We start from the raw sequence: 21,831 nt of genomic DNA on the forward strand, positions 1-21,831 counted from the left end.
TAAACCAAATCTGACAAATGTCGCATAAATATTTGGAGAACCTGCATCATGTCGGCCGGCAGCGATATCACTTCAAAGGAATCGCTCATTAACACGACAAAACTGTCCGTCCAGCAACTGGAGTCTTGATTACAAGATTCAAGTTCCGAGTCGCTACAAAAGTCCGCTTTTTCTTGACTGATGCCAAAATCCGACTCCAGATCGTCCGATCGGGACGAAGACGAACTTGCCGACTCAATTGTGAACTTTAACGAACCCCTTTCCAACCCTAAGGTTCACTTACTTCACTGTTGTCAACTTTCAATGTCAAATGTATAATCCACAAACTCACATGATCCAAGAAACATTTCACTGTTTATCTTGTGAATTAAAAAATCGTGATTTTTTAATCTAATTGATTTTGATTCTTCCGAAATTTAATAATCTTGATAATCTTCTACGAGCATCGAAAAGAACTAGCAAAATGTTTTGTTAATCATATAGAGACAGGCTAATAAAAATGTATTATGATGAAGATTTTGTAAAACGATGAAAAATCGAAAGAAAGTTTACAATCGCGATTCATATGATTCAAGACTTTTCATTTCATTGTTCATATTATGATCTTAACAATTTTCAAGCTTCAATTTTTAATTAAAACAATTTCAATCTCAATCTTTAATAATTTTTTGTAATCAAAGATGAAGAATATTTTCTTACTGAGAAAATTGGAGAAATTGTGCAAAAAAGTGTTACAAAATAAATGTTTTCTAAAATAATGAAACTAAGTCCACTTTGGTCACAATTGTAATTTAACAAAAAAACATCTTTCTTTTACATCGGTTTCAAGATAAAATTTATCAAATTTAAACAGCAAAAGTTGCGACGACGCGATTTAATATAAAAGTCTATCGCAGTTATCTTCTGATCAATCTTGAATTGCGTGACACGATTGCTATTTCTCTTCCGAATATTGACAGAACGGGCCACTCTTGGGCTGGTGCAACCGCGACTGTGTTCAATGGACGACTACTGAGCCAGGTAGGTGGGATAAATGTATTGAAGAACTAGGGTGCTGCAACATCCCCTACCACACCCCTCCACTTTGCGAAGGGCCACCGTCGCTCAAGGACAACCATCCCCTGACCCTTCACCTCCTTTTCCATCTTCTACGCCTCTTCTTGCTTCTCCAACCAGTAATATTAATTCAGAATACTGATTTCAGAAATCACACAAGGAAATCACGGCTATTTTGCATCTGTTTATGGTTCTTAATGAATGCATTGCTCTTTATATGAAACTTGTTTCAATTAAACGAAATTGTAAAATATGCAGGTTTGTTGTGTAATTACAAAATATTTCAAAGATGTGTCGTCTTTGATAGAATTTCATAATTTTCTTGAATAATGTAATAGGTTTTTATTTTAGTTTTTATTATGGTCAATTATGAAGAATATACAATAAAAGGAAAATATATAATTTGATGATTCGAATTTTGCGTTGTAATTATATATTATATACATTTATATACATTACATGTGTGTGTGTGTGTGTAATATCTTATAAAATCATTCTTTTATTTCAATAATAATATTAAAGTCATTCATTTATTAAATTAAATGTAAGTTATTTTTCTTATAAATCGGTTTATTTTTGCTGTTTTTCTTTTATTATAATATAATAAATATAACAGATTTATTAAATACATATATCAAACAATTGAAATGTTTCTTTTCCTACTATATCTTTTAAATAAATATTTTTCATGTTATTGAATTATCTATTAAAATTATTATTTTTCTGCTAAATCATGTTTGCACAAATTATAATTCTTTCATTGAATTTTCTGCTAAAGAATATTTTTTATATTAGTTTATGTTAATAAAGAATATTATTAGTAATCTTTAACAAAGATTAAAGTTTTACATATTCAAAATTTAAATTAAAGATACTATCTTAACAGATTATTAAATATATCAACTTAAAAAGAGAAAACCAGTCTAACAACTGAAAAGAAGACTATTTTTAGGAATTTTTTTTCTGACAAATATGTTTTTTTCAAATCACTAGGTTAATATAACAAGTACATAATGTCAACTCCCTTGTAAAATTTAAAAAAAATATTAATACTTATACAGTTGTAGTTACAATAGTCAATAGTATGAGCTGTTTCAAAAAATTATTGGCGCATGCATAGCGGGCCAACGAAAGCTCTAAAAAATAGTATTTTCTTAAAATATGAAACAACAGCTTTAATTGCACGTGGAATTTCTGATTGAATAATTTATTATTTTTATAACGTTAAAAAGGTCAATTCCTCACCGATTTAAAAAATTTTTTTATTATACGTAAAATTGAAATTATTGTTTGGCATATTTTTAGAAAATACTTGTCTTTTTTGTTTCAGAGTTTCACGCTATATGCATATGCTCGTTTAACATAACTTTTTTTTTTAAAGTAGTTTAAATTATGTACTTTACAATATTAATACAATGATTTTTTTGGGGGAAATAAATATTTGCTAAAAAAAATCTTTACAAATAACCTTCTTTTTTAGGCGTTGCATTGGTTTCCCCTGTATTTATTTCGATAAAAGGTAATAAAAGCAACGGCGGAAATTAAAGATATCCACACCTTCCTAATAAATCTGATAAATCTCTAATTAGAAAAAATTTTGATTCCTCGGGAAGCTTAGCCCATGTTAAAGCACTTAACTTGATTGACTAACTGAGGCCAATATTAAAAGTGTATATCGAAGAAAAGAAAAAGACTAACAAGATTAATAATCCAATAAACTCAGTTATGATCTTGAAGCACGCATTTTATCTAACAATAAGATAAAGTCACGTATCACACTTTCTATCATAATAAGTTATAAAAACAAATAATGCGATTAATAACATACCAATATTCTTACATATTTTTATATATTTAACAATCAATTTAAAAGTAATTAAATTATTAATAAACTACAATATAACTTACAATATTTTAATAAATCTTTTTAAAAGATATAAGGTTTTTATTTTTTAAAAATTACATTTAAAATGATTGATGATGACGATCGACGATGATGATGATTGATTGATAATGAACAATTCAATTTTCATACTTTAGTATAATTTAGAATAGACTATATTAATAATACTACGTAATATGTCATCCGAAAATTCTCTTATACATATACATAAATAATATATGAATGAGAAATTTTCATAATTCTTTCTGATTATGGATTACATTATGTTTTGTAAATTGTGATAGGTTTTTAAACTATATTATATAATAAATTCTATTTTTTTGTTTTAAATAAAATATTGAATTAGTTTTCACGTAACAAATATATTTTCATTATATGCATATAGATGAGTATAATGTACGTAAAAAATAACAATGTAATTATAACAATCGCGTGCAATGTTAGATTGATTATAAGCTTGAAAAAAGCTAGAAAAAATCACGCAGTTGATAAGCCATGAATATAAATCTTTTCGATAAAACTCAATGTCAACTCCAATGCTTAAAAATTCCTTAGATATCTCGACAGATTATGAAAAAGTCTTATATAAGTATTGATGCTTTAAAAATTTTTTAAACTAGAAATAAGTCAAAAATGTAATATAATTGGAGAAGTAATTTCTTCAAATAAGTTAAAAAAGATTCAGATTGCTCACATTGTTACGTTGCTCGCATATTCAAGCTCGATTTTTTAATTTTGTATACTATATATTAATAAAAAAAATGTATTACATATTTTTACTTATTTTTCTACAAAAACAATTATTTTATATATTTTATTATATTATATACTTATTATATTATGTACTCTATATAAAGATTTGTATGTAATATTTATTTATAATATTTTATTAGTTTCATATATTAGGTTTAATTATAATTGTTATTATATCTTATTTCACATTATTTTTTATATATATGTGGCATATTATATCTTTCTTGTTGTTAGATAATATTGTGAAAAAGACTTCCGTCCTCTCCAAGTTTGCCGAAACTTTATATGAATTTTTGTTCATAAAACAAATCTTTCAAATTTTAGTTAACAGATACGTGTTTTACGCACAAAAATATATAATGGTATAAACTATAAACATACTATAAGTATATCGAATATATCCGACCAATACTTAAATGTATATTTTTTTATAGCTTAATCCATAAATAATAAAATAAATAATTTGACTCACATTTTAACTATATTCTTCTTTTCCGATTTTGGTGTATTTCGATTCCGGATTCCTCGTCGGCATCATTTTTCCTGAAAGAAAGTAACCTCTGCGTCGGAAACTATTTTCGTAGAAGTTTTGAAACACTTGATTCGCATTACTTTGATTATTCGCGACGAACGAGCGGCGATGCCTGAATAAGACCGATGCTCTGTTTTTGCATCGCCGCTTTTTTTAGGCCACTTATTATAAGACCTTTATCAAACAACGATGGTAACGCGCTCAGAAATTGCCGATATTCTCGAATTGATCACTACGCTTTCACTATTTTTTCCTTCACTGAATATTTAACGAGGAAGAAATCGCGGAGATCGAGAGCAACGCACGATATTGAGATAGACGATAGAACAATAACGACATTGCGGTGCGATATATCGGAGTTGACCTTGGCGATTTTTCCGAAGATTACGAACTTTGTTGGTCGCGCCTAATAATGAACTCGCCCAGACGCCAACTTTCGGCGACTCGAACTCGGAGCTGCGACGCCACGCGAAGAACGCGATTGGATTAATCACGATAATCAATCACGCACACTAATTAATACTCAGATTCGCACTTTCGTGGATCGGACCGACATTAAATGCAAAGTAAACGAAGTTGCACCTTAAAGCAGCACTGCTAGCTTCATGAAGGCATTAGGCAACGGCAACACGCCAAGTAGGAGTGGTGGGGGGTTTAGTAGATGTCGCCGAGCTCGCGCGTGCGTGGCGCCCTCTACCGTACCCCCACCACACCTTCTTGGCTGCAGCGCGTCTTGAAGTTGGCAGCGCTGCCGCTACCGTGGCTCGAAGCTCGAACTTCGTCTCTTCGCGCTCCTTCGCGTAGCGCTGGCGTCGCCGAAAGTTAAGCGGGGAGCACACACTCTTGCATAGGCGCATAAGCGTAAACATGAGAATCTTGATTGGTCTATAAACATAGGCATAAGAAATTCAACCAATCAAATTTCTTATGCATATGCTTATGCGCTTATGCAAGAGTATGTGTTCCCCGCTTTAGAGTCCGGGCGAGTCCATTATTGGCGTCGCAATGTCGCAAGCGAGTGCATTATTAGGACGCGTCGAACCGGCTACATTTTCGACTTCCGGCGAATTTCCGGAGTTTTTCGATCGTATTCTAAGCGGGCAATTGCGCGTCTCCGGTCCAAGTATCGTTATGCGATGAATAAAATTCGTAATCTTCGGAAAAATCGCCATGTCGTTTTTGTTATAGCTCAATATCGTGCGTTGCTCTCGATCTCCGCGATTTCTTCGTCGTTGAATATTTGGTGACATAAACAACAGAAGTGAAGTGTAGTGCCCAACTCTGGAAAATCGACGACTCTTCTCCTGAATGCGTCGCGGAGAAATCGTCCGGTAAGGCCCTTCGATAAGCGGTTTTGAAAAAGCGGCGACGCGAAACAGAGCATCGGTTTTGTGTGCGAATAAGCTCTCGCAATTGTCGCCGATTGTTTTAACCGAAACGCGTCGAAAATGAGAAAAAAAATAACGCGAGTGCAAGTATTTCGAAGCTTCTTCTACGAGGACAGTTCCCGGCGCAAAGGTTAGGTTTCCTACAAAAAATGCTGGCGAGGAATCCAAAGTACGCCGAGTCCGGAGAAGAGGAAATAATCGAAATGTGAGTCTAATTATTTATTTCAGTATTTTTGATTATAATAAAGATATAAAAAATAGGTATACGCCCAAGCATTGTATTATACGCCCGGATATTGTGATAAATTCAATATAGCACGTTTACAATATGTGTATTTTTGTGTGTAAAACGCTAATCTGTAAATTAAAATTCGGCTCCTCCACACGGGACGGATTCCATTATATAACTTTTTTATTACTTGAGAGTAACAATTTCAATTTACAAATTCATGTTTTGTGCGTAAAAATATACAAATCATAAAGTTTCGGCAAAATCAGAGAGGACGGAACTCCTGCAATATGATATATACGTATACGCATACACACATATATGTATGTACACACATTAAATCTTTTTGTACATTACGTTATATTATATTTAATATATTCGATTTTATTATATTAAATTACAATTTTGAACGTAATGGATAATATTAGAAATTCTCTTAGGATTACCGTGACTGAATAAATCTTTAAAAAATCTTTTAAGTGAGTAGTGCATGTCGGTTGGCAATCTGCCTTAATTGACATTATTATGCCGATGTGACGAGTGATATACACAAATGTTACAAAGTAATTACGGAATTTTTTTCAATCTAATCTAATCTAATCTATAACCTTCGTCGTGTATATTGTAAAAATACTTCAAAAATGTTTCAATAAGAAATTCAATAATAATAAAATAAAAATGCACAATAATAAGGTACATATGTTGATCTAAATTACTGAAATAAATACTTTTATGTTGTATTAAAATATATTTTTTATAGTATAAATTGTTTATAACTTACAATAGTTTTTTTAAGCTTCGCTATCAAAAGTATATAAATGCTTGATCTATTTAATGTGTAATATTTAATCTGTGAGTTTTGATTTATTCACAGCAATAAATATAATAATTAAATAGATGCAAATAAAGAAAAGTAATATAAATATATTTATATTATTTTTGTTTATTTGCATCTATTTAATTATTATATTTATTGTTGTGAATAAATCAAAACTCACAGATTAAATATTACACATTAAATAGATCAAGCATTTATATACTTTTGATAGCGAAGCTTAAAAAAACTATTGTAAGTTATAAACAATTTATACTATGGAAAAATATATTTTATAAAATAATACTTATACTTTATAAAAAAATAATAAACGCGCGCATGCGTGTATGTGTGTATAAAAGAGGAGAATCAAAACTGATATAAAATATTTATAATTTGTGATTAGAAAATATTCAATAAATGTTCAGGCATTTATGTGTTTATTATTATACATATATTTTATTCGAAATATTTGGTGACTGAAATGGCAGCAAGAGAAATAGCTCAATAGCGGAGATATCAATGCCGGGTTTGTGATTAATTCCACGCATATATGGTATACATATATTATATATATGTTACGCCCAATCAAAATTAGAGTTAATGCTACTGATTTAATTGCCAATAAAAACACGGATATACTAAATTGAATTAAAGAAACTTAAAGAATGCTAAAAAGCTATTGTATTTCAAAACAAGATACACATAAGATAAAGTTAGCAGTTTCATAGATATTATCGCGTCAATACATGTATGTATATCATTTTTTATGTCATTATTTAATAAAAGTACAATTCCTTCACTCTATTCTATCTTTCTGCTTTAATCATAAACTTGTTATTTTCCAATAGTAATAATCTTTTATATACATATAATTATTCTTTCTCTCTCTCCTTTCTGTGTGTGTATATATGTATAATATACTATATATATTAACAAACAATTGGTTTAAATAGTAGTTCAATAAGTTCCAAAATTATTATTATAAGAATATATATGTGCTTTTTGCAACCCCTTTAATCTAAATTTTCATATATATTTGCATATTTCTTTCTACATTTTCTTTAAATTTTATATGTATATATTTGACAAAAATAAAACATTATCGATTAAATTATCGATTCTCATTTTTGAGATGAGTTTTTTCCAATTTATATTTATTTATTTTATATTTTCGCAAATAGTTTTCTTGAAAAATGATATTAGAGAGAACGAAAAGAACATTTTTAAGTCTTTAAATTTTTAATATCTATTTACTTATTAAAAATGACGCCCTTTCTAAAAAAATATTAGCTATATATATTAATATAATAGAGGCTGATGTATGTAAACAAAAACTCTAATTATATGAGATATTACATTAAATAGATTTAAAACCAATAAGGTATAATTATAATTTATTGAAAAAAAGATAAAAAAGATTAAAATAAATATTAATAATAATAATTAAGAAATAATTAATATTTACTTTATTTTTCATTCGAGAAAAAAAAGAAGAGTTTTGCTCTTCTTCTCCTATAAAAATTACATCAAAAAGTATAATTTAAATTTATTATTCCTCTCTATATCATTTTTTGATATTAAATTATTTATTACTATATCATCTTTTAATGTTAAACATTGTATATTTATTAATGTTATTATATGTACATAGTGTAATTTTAAATGTATAATCTATATATATATATATATGTATAATACATTAAATTATGTAGGAAAAAACATTTGTGGCACTAAAACCAGTTATATAAATCAGTTAATCTACAATATAGAGCATTCATTAGCGTAATTACATTAATAACGATAGAGCAAAATATTAATCCTTCAAGAGGTAATCAACTTTGAGATTATTTCAAATCTTAAGAATGACGCCAGAGGTATATAAGCAAAGGTAAGGTAAGCAAAGAGAACTTGGTGTTTATTGATCCCAAAAGGTCGCGGTTGACCAACGGTCAATGAGATACGGTCTACCGTTCTCTTGCCACCCTCTGCAATGGCCTTCTTAGCGGAAGCAGGAATTGCCCTCCCACCTCCGCCTCTTACTCCCTATTCTGTGATTCATACATTCTCGGTGGTATCTATTAAGAAATCGTTTGGTATTATATAAAGTAACGAAAGAAATTTAAGACAAATTTATAATTTAAATTATATAAATAAATAAGTTTTAATTATTTCTATTTAATTAATAGTTTATTTCTATTTAATTAGTTTTTAATCTTTACAAAATGTTATTTTACTTTAGTAATTTTTATTAAGTTAATAAAATAAAATATTATTTGTGATTAATCATTTTTTTGTTTATCAAATTATTAATAAACTTTTGATAATTAATATTGAACAGAAGTATAATTTTTTTTTTGGAAATTACAGTATATATAGATACCCGATTCTATGAAGACTTTATAGCCCTCTTATATATCGTCGAAAAAATAATAATTAATAGTATATTCTTATTTATCAAAATTATCAGATATTTTATTTTTAAAATCAAAAGTTAAAATATATAAAATATATATATATATATATCTTGTGAAAAATTTTCACTCTTTAATAATTTAATTTTAATAAATCGTTTCGTTTGAAAAAATAAAGATGATATTTAAAAGTGATATACAACTGCGTTTATAACGAAATATTATATATGGTAGGTAAATTCTAAAATACTATCTGTCAAAAATAACTTTAATTTTTTTTCAAATATAATTTTCAAAACAACTATTACTTTCGAGATAATTGTAAAAAATATAAGAATATAAATATTCAGCATAGAGTTTACCTCACAATTTTTTTGAAATTTATATTTTATATGAAGTTGATAATAATATAAAATATATAGAATGCATAATTCATAATTATGCGTACTTATTGCATATTGCACACACCTAAGTTAATTTAAGAAGAATTAGAACTACAATTGCGTGAAGTTTATTTGACAAAATTTTCCATACACACTCCTTGACACGAAATATTATACACTGTATGCATAACATTGTGAAATATAATAATTTTCTTGACACTTGCGATATTACACACTTATTTGCAGGCAAGATTTATTCTCGATATTCTTCGATATTTTCGATATAATAACTAAAATTGTCTCATTGTCAGATATGTGTGACGAGAGAGCAAAATAATTCTTATAATCATAATGTGTGAATATATTGTAATGTAATTATAATGATAGCGATGACATTAATCAAATCATTCAATTGATTCTTTGCGACATTCACGATGGTCGATTATAATTACAATATATTTGTACCACAAATATCTCGACACTATAACTGACCACACGCAATACATTATAAACGAGAGCGCCAAGACGATTAAACACCTTAACTTAAAAAAATCGGAAAAGAAATCTTTATGCTGGATGTTTATTAAAAAAGTTAAAGTGAGATACTTATTTGTATATTTATACTTACTCTCTTAATTTGTTTACGTATTTTTTTCTCTATTACTTATTTCTATATTTATATAAAAACTTTGCAAGATAATAATTTATGAGAATAAATAAAACTTTTATTACATTTATATCAAGTAGCCTCATGTCGCTATTATTTTTAAAATAAATGCATTGATACATATACTATATAGATTCCGAGGATCATACATGGTTTATACGTACGACGCAACTGTGATTTCTTGTGACTAATATTGAGGTCATGAATAATATACTATAAGCAACGTGAGGAACAAACACGCAATTTGAAGAAAGAGAACGAAGGTGAACGAACATATAATAAAAACCTAATTAATGGCACGAATCCTTATCACGATAGTGTAAGTGTAAGGACGTATACAATGCGTCAGGCTGTCAGAAATAATGATAATGAGAAATGCAAAATAGGTCGACACGCCATTTCGTTCAATACAGAAAACGCTAATAGAAAAGATAATTTGACACTTCTTACTATTGTAAAAATACTTAATAATTTCTATCGTGATAATATATTTGAAGTTTTTTAAAATTATTTATTAAATAAAATCTGATATATATATATTAATTTCCTCCTTTTTTCTCTGAGATAAAAATAAAAATATCATTTATAAAATCAATCATTTTTTAAAATAATCAAATTACTTTTTAAGAGGATAATTATCTTAGATAACAAAATTAATTTAAGAAAGATAAAGACAGAAAATTACAATAAAATTTAATTTTAATTTTTTATAACGTTTTTCTTAATATTTAGCTTTTATAAAATATCTAATAATTATCTTCATTTATTTTCTTTTCCTATTTTGAGGTTTTTTTAAGAATAATATGCGAAGTACCGATAAATATATATGAATAGTTGTTGTAAGTAGCTCTTTATCTTCATAATTATAACAATTTATTCACATTACACAATTCAATTATACAAATTTTATTTTTCTTTAGATAATTTCAAATAAATATAAATAAAATAGTTTTATTTAATTATTTTTTAGTTACTATAAGAAAGACATTAACAATTTAAGAGATGACTGTAAAAATAAAGGTTTCTATCGAATCTTTGATTACCTACAGGACATTTTGAGATTTTGGCTAAAAATTCGCAGATTAAAATAAATTTATGTAATCTGACAATGAAATACCTTTGGTTCGTTGATTATATTATATGATATGAGTCAAGACATTGATTTGAAAATGTTTTATTTTACATTTTATTTTTTAATATATGTACATCGTTAAAAGATTAGATTCAATGTTCTATGAATTTCATGTTTATATGTATCTTGCTTTAGTTTTATTGAATATCAAAATAATGTCCTCGATAAGTTATTGTTGTAAATTAACTCTTATATGATACTTTTATTTTCATAGTTTCCTATACGGGATAAAAATCGAGTTATAATAAAAAACAGCTACAAAACAAATTCAATTAATACCGCGTCGTTTTTATATTGTTACATATTAATAACAATTATTTTAATAATTAAAAATTATATTTAAAAATTATTTAATATTTTATTTTATATTTAATATAAATAGCCTTTATATTTAATATGTTTATTACTTTTTTTAATAAAGCGTTCTTGCAATTATAAGGAATATAACATTTCTTTCTTGAGAACTATACAAAATTGACATATTCTTGTATTTAATTTTTTAAATGTACAATATATAATAATTCTAATATTCTTAAATCCCTTTCTTACTCTTTCGTTTTAACTAATCAAATTGCAATGTAGGTTACGCATTTAAGAACACTATAATTTTGTAAGAAGCTAATCGAGGTCAATCGGTATGAAAAGATGAAAACCCGATCGTGTAATGATAGAATCGTGCATAACCTTCAGCTCTTTTGGCAAATTAAAGAGTGATTTTATATACATATAGCTAACGATCGAAGTAACTAACATCAGGGGTAGGGCGTATTATGGGCATACGATGAATTAAATTGGTCACACCTTCGAACTAGCGGAAGAAAGTGAACTATAATGTCGAATGACGTAAGTCGCAAGTCGAAATAAACTCATTTAAGTTTTATTGTACTAATAAATCTAACAAATATGTAATTAGGTGCGGTAATAATCGAGTTTTAATTATAAATTCTTTTTTAACAATAAAAAGAAAAGAATTAGATGAACAATATATAAGGTTTTTAAGTAGGTATAGGATCAAAATTGATTTAGCCGCTTTTTAGAGAAAAAGATTAAAAAATTCGTTATGGACATTGGGGGGCATTAGATTGAAGAGGGAGAAAGAAAAGAGAGAGAGAGAATAACGATCCCCGCTTCCTCAGCCAAGCAAACACAATCCTGCGTTGCGTGCGGCCTGCTTTAAGGAGTTGATCTGGGCCAGATACACACGTCGTCGGTAATATTATACGCAGCATTCTTATAAATCACCGTCATGTCGCGCCCCTTTAAGGGTCATATAAAAAAAATCTATTTCAGCATATTTAGTAGCACGCTACATTCGTTAACCGCAATATTAGCATTTGTACTTTTTATTATTTTTAATCCTTCATTATTTCTAATTATTAAATTAATTTTGCTTATTGAATAAAATATTAATTAGAAATAACATTATTAATTTATAATATTAATTATAAATAACTTATTTTTTAATACAATATTAACAATGGTAACAATATCTGAAATCTCGATATAGGTATACAATTTAAAGCGTGCAATGTTGCTGTAAATATATATATATATATATATAAGTCTATATATATATATTATATATAGCTATATATATCATGTTAACGGATAAATTACAGAAGGATTTAAGGAGAGAGACGAGAATTAAATGTAAAAAAATATATTTTAAAATAAGGCTTTACTTTAACATTTATTTTATTGCCAAATAACATGAAATAAATAATAAAATAAATAATAAAAAAAATAAATTTAATTAACAATAGATACGTTACAATCGTAATTACATGATATGAGATATGTGTAAAGGACATATAATTACAATGTACAGGAATTAGTTAAAAAGGTAAATCCACAAAATTGCAAAATTGCAAATAGCAGAAAAATTCTATACTACATATATGGTTCAACTTTTATATACTTTGTTATTACAATTTTATGAAATTTATATTTAAGAGTTTAAAATTACACAAGAAAGGGAATAAACTTTTTAAGTATTTTACTTTATAACTATGGCGTATGTGTATGATCTGCTCAAAGTTTTATTTTACCTTCTTTTTTTTTTTTTTTTTTAATTTTATTTGTACTTAAAATTATAAATGTATTTTTAGGACTTGTAAAATGTCGTGTCGATTATGGTTGATGTAATAATCATAATTAAATATAAAAAAAAGTTTATTGTGCAAAGTTATGAATTAGATCACTGGAAATCTGTCTTTAAATTTTATTTATTTAAATTAAAGTTTTTTTCAGATCACTGAATATGATGTCAAACATTGATTAATTTAAAATAGCAAAATTAATATAGTAAATAAAAAAATAAAAAATACAACATAAAAAATTAAACTTAAAGAGGTTCCTTTGAATAATCAAACACAAGAAGTAATAAATGATAAAGAGCCAGCCATAAATGAAGCGCAAAATTATTATTATTAATCAAATAAAAGATTATTTATTATTTTAGCTATTTAGCTATTTTAAATTCGTCAATTTTAATCAAATATGTGTATATTTGTATCAGATTTGTGTATATGTAACGAGAAACTCTTAAGTTAGAATAAATATAATTGAAAAACATTATATATTAATTATATATATTCGCAATCGCCTAATTTGCAACTTTACGCAAGAAAGATTTACTCCTGAGTATCTTATCGATTGTAATTGATGTGACAAATTTTTTTTAAGAGGTGAAAGTGCTAACAATATATTTTTAATTTTGATAGTGATATGAAAATTTTCATTAACACGTTATACGTACATTGTAGCTATAATAATACATTAAAATAACTTTTTTTAATCGCAAATTTCTCAAAATTTTTATATGATAAAGTAAGTTAAAGGTCACAATTTTATATTTAACAAATTATATTCAGAAAATTACATAGTTATCTATTTATTTGTATTAAAAAAAAAAATTATTTTTTGTTAAATTGTGTTATTGGTGTAGTTAGTTGTCTATAACACGATAAAAAATAAAAAAAATTCAATATATATTATTTCATCTCTCCCCCCTCTCCCTTTTTCTTCACCTTTTTCATTTTTAAGTCAAACTATATACGTACTACGCAAAAGAAATATAATATATCCCAGACAACACCATGTCTAAAATTGGCGTATAAGACAGCTTTAAGATGTTTTTAAGATATGTTTTGGACATCTTATAAGATTTCTTAAAGATGTCTTAAAGACTTCTTAAAGATGCCTTACGTGCTAATTTTGGACATGCTGTCTGGAATGTTTCTGAAAAAATATATCTTTCTATATGATATCTACTTATATTTTAACATCTCTTTTAATTAATATATAGTATTGTCTATATAACATTATTATTATTATCAATACTTCTATTGGTATATTGAATAATGTATTATATATATATATATATATATATATATATATATATATTATTATTATTAATATTATTTAGAAAATCAAATAATATATTTTTAAAAGTTAGATTATTCAACAAATGTTTGTATTTTAATGGAAATGCTGTTGCGCACTATGAATAAAAGGAAAGAAAACATAAGAATATTCGCATTTTATAGTGCGATGAGAAGTCGATCGTCCCTTGAAGTAGACGTGTTTACAACGTCAGTCAAGTTCACGAGTATAGGGGTCGATCAGCTCATGTTTAATTCGGGTGTGATTAATATTCTCACTATCTATTATATATACACGTGTTTATATATATTTTTATCTCAAGAAAATATCCATGTGTGTGTAATGACTAGCCATTCTATATGTAATCATTTGTGATTAAAACCATTATATATTATATTATCTATTTAATGTTTTATTTTGAGATAAACATATAAATTTAAATGAATTATTCTAAATTTAATTTCAATTTCTATATAAATATCTTTAAATCTTTGATTTCTTTTTCTCTTTGATTTTTGTTACCTTCAATAATTTTCTATTATTATCGATAAAAGTCTATTTTTATTATTACCTTGAATGTTTTGTAGCTGGACACTACGTAGGAGGCACCGTCTTCGAGCTCATCGAGACTGATCTTCCGATCACCGTCCATCGAAAAGATATGACGTGCACCTCTCGGTAGATCCATCCGAAGGGACAGTCTGTCCTGTAAGGCCTCCAAAGAACCAATGTCACGTCCAGGTTTGAATCTAAATATTCAAAATTTTTCTGAATTAAATACAAAATAATAATCTCAAAGCTATTAGAGTATTTTTTTTTATTTTAATTCATTAATTTTTATCATTCTTTACTCTTTTGAACTATTCTCAAAACAGTATAAGAGATATGCTATTAATTCATTTGGTACATATTATAGGTACATATATTATGCTTTTTATTTCAACATTTTTATAAAATTTCGGCATTTTTAAAAAGGCAAATTTTAAAAAGGTCAAATTTATAAAAAAAACTTACAATACACACATACACATGCAATATATGTTAATGCATTTTTAACTACAATGCATTTGCTCTTTTTTGGTTCTTCGTTTAAATAAATAATTCTTCATAGAAAAATTTTGGTAATTCTATTATTTACGTAATCTAATTTAAATCTAATTAAATCTAATATATTGTGTTATTTTTATAATAAAACAAAATAATTTTATTCTAAAAAAAATTGCTTTATAGCAATAAAGTGTTTTTTTTATTTTAATATAAATAAAGAAGATATATTTTGATTTATATAGTAGATTTATTTCTTTCTATTATTTCGTATTTAATCACTCTACCATGAAGTATTGTACATATACATGCAATAAATATTTCAATATACTCGTGGCTATAGAAAAGTGTTGTGAAAACGTAACTAAAAAATAAGAAATCTCGAAAATGATGCATTTCCAGAAATTTCTTGCCAACAAAAAAAAATACACGCGAATGCACGCATACATACATGTATATGTATATATGTATACATAATATGTGTGTATGTATAAATTGATCTCTAATATTTATAGTATAATTAATAACTATAATTTTACTTCAATCTATAAAAGGTTCGACACTTAAAAGATTACGTAAATAATTGTATATATTATTTTATATATTATGTTTTTCGAAAATAAAATTTATAGAAATATATAGAGAAGAAAATAAAAATAAATTAAATGCATATCTTGATATCTTGTTATGTTTTTTCTCGTTACAGGTGTTAGATTAAAAAGAGAAAAGATGTTACATGTTTCAAACTTAATTATCGTGTATATATATATATATATATATATATATATATATATATTATAAATAATTAATAATTAATGAACAGGTTGACACAATATAATTTTCAATATGTATCCTCAAGCTCGACAATCCTTTTCAAACTGCGCGATAATTGAGTTAGTGGAGAGAGTGAGTGGAGTTGATTAAAATGGATGATATGCTTACCGGAACTCGATGCCAGGAAAATAGGGATCGCCATTTTTGTAAAAGGTGACTCTTCTCGCACGCCAGTAGCCGAGGTTGTTGTATCTCGCGGCTTGTAACTCGTGCCGGCTCTTGGGTCGGCTCGACTGTTCCGACTGCTCCGGAGGCGGCATGCGGGGACTGGAGGGTCTGCTCTGCCTCCAGAAGCCGGCCATGCCGCCTCCACCCCCACCCTCACCATCAACCGACACACCCCCGATCTCTTCTTGCATCGTCATTCCACCCTCCACTGCGATTCCACCCTCCACTGCGATTCCACCCTCTTCATCCCCTTCTTCGTCCTCTTCTATTACGACCTCTTCTTCCTCCACTTCCTCGTCCTCTTCCTCGTCCTCCTCGTCATCCTCCACCGGCATTGCTGACGTTATTGTGGGCGTCGCGATGTTCGCGGCGCCGCCGCTCTTCGGTGAGTTTTCGCGAGTCCGCGGTTTGTCTTGATCTTCTTTTCTCATCGAACCTAAATCAAATAGTTGAAAATCTTTAACTCAAATAATCTAAGTTTTCTTCTTTTGTCCGTGATTATTATACATGTAATCGCTTCGCTGTTATATATATATATACTATAGTAATCTTTGTGTTTTATCGGTTCTTATTATAAAATAAAAGTCACTATTTAAATGGATATAGTTGTTTTTAAGAAAATTGTGTTGATCTTTAAATGACTTTGAAAAACGCCATTTGGAAGAGGAAATAACATTAATTTGAGCGAGCAGATTTTATTTAAATTGAGATAAATTTTGTCTACAAACTTAATAATTGTCAAACTACCAATTCCGTCCCTTCCTTTTCCGCGTACGTCTATTATACAATTAGTATATACGCATAGTTTTATAAGAGCGATCTCATTAGATGCTTTCTCACCTACGTCCCTCGAATTTGTCACGGTGACTGTATCACCAATCTCGTTGTTATCACCGTTATCGGCACCCTCGTTACCACCTTTATTCTGCCCCAGATTATCAGCATGCAAACCCGATTGATTTTCAATCTCGATCATCCGCAAGGTGAGGCCGCCGCCACTTGTATGCGTTCTTACTTGGCCCGAGTTATTACGACTTTGTAGAAAAATTTGCAGATTCGCGTGTTGGATAGAAGGGAGTTGGTTTATTGAATTGATGAATTCTGCGAACCTGTCGTAATTTCGCAATGCGATAAATAATGTACTGTAATGCTGAAAATGAAAAACTAAAAGTCGTGCAATGAAGAATTAAAATTCAACGAATATAATGAATTAAAAAAATCGAAAATGAACAGATTATCAACACAATGTAAATTATTATAAAATAAAATAACTTTTGCTTTTGAGACTCTAATTGCTCGAAAAATAATACATGTATGTAAATATGTAGGTGTGGAGCGCACGTGTCTTTAAACATTTCAAGATTCTTTACACGGGGGGAACACAAATCGTGAGAATACTATTTAAATAATCAGTCAATTAATGTGTTGCGTGATGAGAGAAATTCCCGATCGATCACTCGTTTTTATTTCGTAACTGCAGCTCTCACTGCAGGTTCATCGATCAGCAGTTCGACCTATGTATACATATATGTATATGCATATTTTGTCCGCTCTCATAATAATTCCACTCCTTTACGAGTGAATGATGTACGATTGAATACATAATAATATTTCATTCTGAAATTAAACTTTTCTTTATTATTTACATAGCGTACATATTATAGCATCGACGAAAACATGAAGAGACCATAACTGTAGACTACATTTTTGTAATTCTGAATGTGAATTTTAAAAATTATTACCAATCGTTAAGTTATATTTGCTCTCGATAGTTTTGGTTTTATGAAATACTTTATAAAATAAATCTCTTTCTCGGCCATCAAATATTGGACAACACGACAAAACAACATATTTTCCTAAAAGTAGATTTTTAATTAGTGACAGTTTTTCATTAAACGCATATATTAGAATCTTATTGATTGCAAAAGATTAAATTACGTCTAGAAGTCTCAAAGTGCCAAAGTCGCTGACTTTAATTAATTCAATTCTTTATGTTGCAATAAATTTTTTATGAAAAAGTAGAAAATATACCTATTAGAAAATTTATACAATAACATTCCATTTTATGAATTTAAATCGTATTATATATACATATATCTTTTGAATCATCGAATTCTGCAAAAGTTTCGTGACTAACTATCTCTCATTAGTTCCTGTATGCACAAGACACATCGTGCGTGACCACACCTCTCTTAAATGCAAAATAGTGTCGACTGTTTTTCGCCTTGATTTATGCGCTCGTTTTTCATCTCATTTCCTCTGTTATTTAGCAACTTTCTGTCATTTCAACTAAGAAAACTAATAAATCTAAATGGCAGACAACAAGTTCGCACAAAACTGTGGCGTATAGAGTATAATATATTCTCATTTCAAATCATTTCAAATTATATGCAACTGAAGAAAGATTTTAATTTATACAGGGAAAAAGAAGGATTTATATTTCATTTTACTAAAAAGTATTAGTGAATAATAAATTTTTACATTTAGTTATAACATATAGTTAACATATTTAAAATCTTTTGCAACTATAAACTAATTTATTGTTAAAAATATGAAAATATTTATCATGTGATTAATTTATTTCTTTTATTTCAATTTACTTTTATAATTAAACCCCCCCTATAATAAATATGTTTACTATTTTATAATCCTCTGTCATATATATAATTTACACACTAACACACACACACAATCTCAATTTTTTTTAAATATGAATTTAAGATAAGAATTTACATTAATTTTTAAATTTATTGAACGTTACATTTTTTAATCTGGTCTTTCTGTGTACCAATTAATTTAAACGCATTAATCATATGAAATCTTAAATGATTTTTCCTCCTCATTTTATTTCTTTCTAAGAAATCATTTATACAATTAATGATTAATGTTCTATGCAAAAATTGTATTACGAGCAAAAAATAATCTAATAGAGTAATAATAAATAATTGTTAATATTTTAAAAACATGAATATAGATATATTTCTATTTAAAGCAATTATTAATATAAATTTTACATTGCAAAGCTATCAATTATTTATATTTTGGATTATATATATATACGTGTGTGCGCGCGTGTGTGTGTTTCATAGATAATTTCAATCTGTTGTATATTATATAAAAGTATGGAATATATATATGTATATATATAACAATTTTATAAAATTACAATTGTATTTTTGCAGTTAAGTGAACTATCTCACATTTGATATATATGAAAAAATATAAGAATATATTTTAATCAAAAATATTTCTAATGCATTTCAATATAAAAACTTTTAAAAATCGATTATAAAGTAATTATTAATATAATTTTTTTCTGCAGTGTGTTGTTTTATTGTGTTTTTCTGATATTTGCATACATGCATTCTCGAGTTCACTTTCAAAGATTTTTAAATTTCAACATCGCAATATTTAAACGTTTATATGATCTGATGATATTCCTTTTATATTGAATAATTATCAATTATTTTTCTTCTTAAAATCACTTTTTTTTTTTTTTTTTACAAACGAACTTATTCATTAATATTATTCAAAATATGTTCAGATCATGAATAATTAAATTTCAGTATAACAAAAAGGTCTAGTCTACCTTGTTATTTGAGCTGTATTAAATGTTAAAGCTAAGATGTTTGAATACTAGTTAAAACTTACGATCTAGCATCCGCTTAATCTTCAAAAAGCAGAGCAAATATCATCACATAGAAAAACAAATGAAAATTATTTATTAACATGGAGTAAAAATTTATCTTTCCATGACAAATAAATTGTTTATTATCTGATTTTATTTATAAATATAGACAGAATAAGAAAGGATTCACGCAGAGCATATTTGTCTTTTTCACATTTGAGCGAATTTTTTCTTAGCTTTTTCTCCAAAACAATGTTTAAATAATCTTAAACTTCTTATCTTTTAACAATGATAAAAAATATTTTTAAATGATATCAAAATCATGATTTAAATTGATAAATTTTTATTAAGAAAATTGCATTCCACATAGCATTATAAGAAAAAAATTGTAAAGTATCTTTAAGATGGAAGAAATGTATATCGCAAAGTCAATAATAATTATTTTGAGTAATAAAAGTTACTTTGGAATTATATAAGAATATTGTAACAGCTAACAAATGTTATTTAGATTTTAATTTTTGCGAAAAAATAATTCTGAAGAATTAGATAAAAAATAACTAAAAATAAATAATAATAAATATATGCATATATTATGAAAAAATGTGTTCGTTTAATAAATACTATAAATTTCTCGCACTCACTTGAATTTGGTTAATCGACACCGTGAAAATAAAGTATCCACCCAATAAGGAGCTTAAAGTTCATTAAAGTTCACTGACACTATGCTGCAATCATTGATGATCGCGATCGATATTAATTTCACGACATATCTTGCGATGGTCATATTACGTGCGAGCAAATCGCGGTCGAATTGCCTTAGCGTTTGAAATTCAATCGACTACGATCGCGACAGTATACATATTCATGCGTCCTTCGACGATGGCGTCCCGACGTCGAGTGGCCGCGCAACCTCGGGGCTCGGCGCCGCCGGCAGCCGTCGATGTCCTCTCTCACCGTCTCCATCGTCGCTCTTCGTCGCGGCGTCGATGCCCGTGTCAGTGAACGCGGAACTTGTTGCACCGGACTTCAAATTTTAGAAAGACATACTAAATGCAAGCTCTAAATATTAAATACATACAGTATCATATATGCCACTCTGCTATTGAATTCGACATTTTACAATTACATACATATCTAATTATCTAAAAACTATTTCAACATGATAGTGAATTTAAAAAATCTAAATTTTTATACGCTTACGTATATGCGTATAGGTATGGAAGATATAAATCATATATATATATATATATATATATATATATATATATATATATATATATAATTGCATTTATTTTTATTAAATTTATATTATATATATTAAATATAAATTATATTTAATAATAATAATTTATAATGCTGATTATAACTAGAAAATTGAACTCTCTTGGACCTTTATATAATATAATATAGAATTTGTGGATTTTATATCATCCATTATTCTGGATCAATTCATTCTCATTGTCAGTAAAATTTGCTCTTATTATATATTGCTCTTGCATTAA

At 27.4% G+C, this 21,831-nt stretch overlaps 1 protein-coding gene across 1 annotated transcript in view; it reads right to left on the minus strand.

The window, feature by feature from the left end:
• The window catches only part of DCX-EMAP (Doublecortin-domain-containing echinoderm-microtubule-associated protein), a 32,437-nt gene extending 10,982 nt beyond the window's left edge, over nt 1–21,455 (minus strand). Inside the window, exons 1-4 of the mRNA XM_029303458.2 lie at nt 20,971–21,455; nt 17,542–17,810; nt 16,642–17,137; nt 15,227–15,404 (exon numbers count right to left, since the gene is read on the minus strand). Of these exons, the coding sequence (XP_029159291.1) occupies nt 15,227–15,404; nt 16,642–17,137; nt 17,542–17,677 (810 nt within the window). The 5' untranslated portion in view covers nt 17,678–17,810; nt 20,971–21,455. The remainder of the gene's footprint in view (nt 1–15,226; nt 15,405–16,641; nt 17,138–17,541; nt 17,811–20,970) is intronic.
• Nucleotides 21,456–21,831: the final 376 nt, after the last annotated feature.

The sequence above is a fragment of the Nylanderia fulva genome, unplaced genomic scaffold (assembly GCF_048542155.1).
Source record: "Nylanderia fulva isolate GAGA-0341 unplaced genomic scaffold, ASM4854215v1 Scaffold27, whole genome shotgun sequence".
Taxonomy (NCBI): Eukaryota; Metazoa; Arthropoda; class Insecta; order Hymenoptera; family Formicidae; genus Nylanderia; species Nylanderia fulva.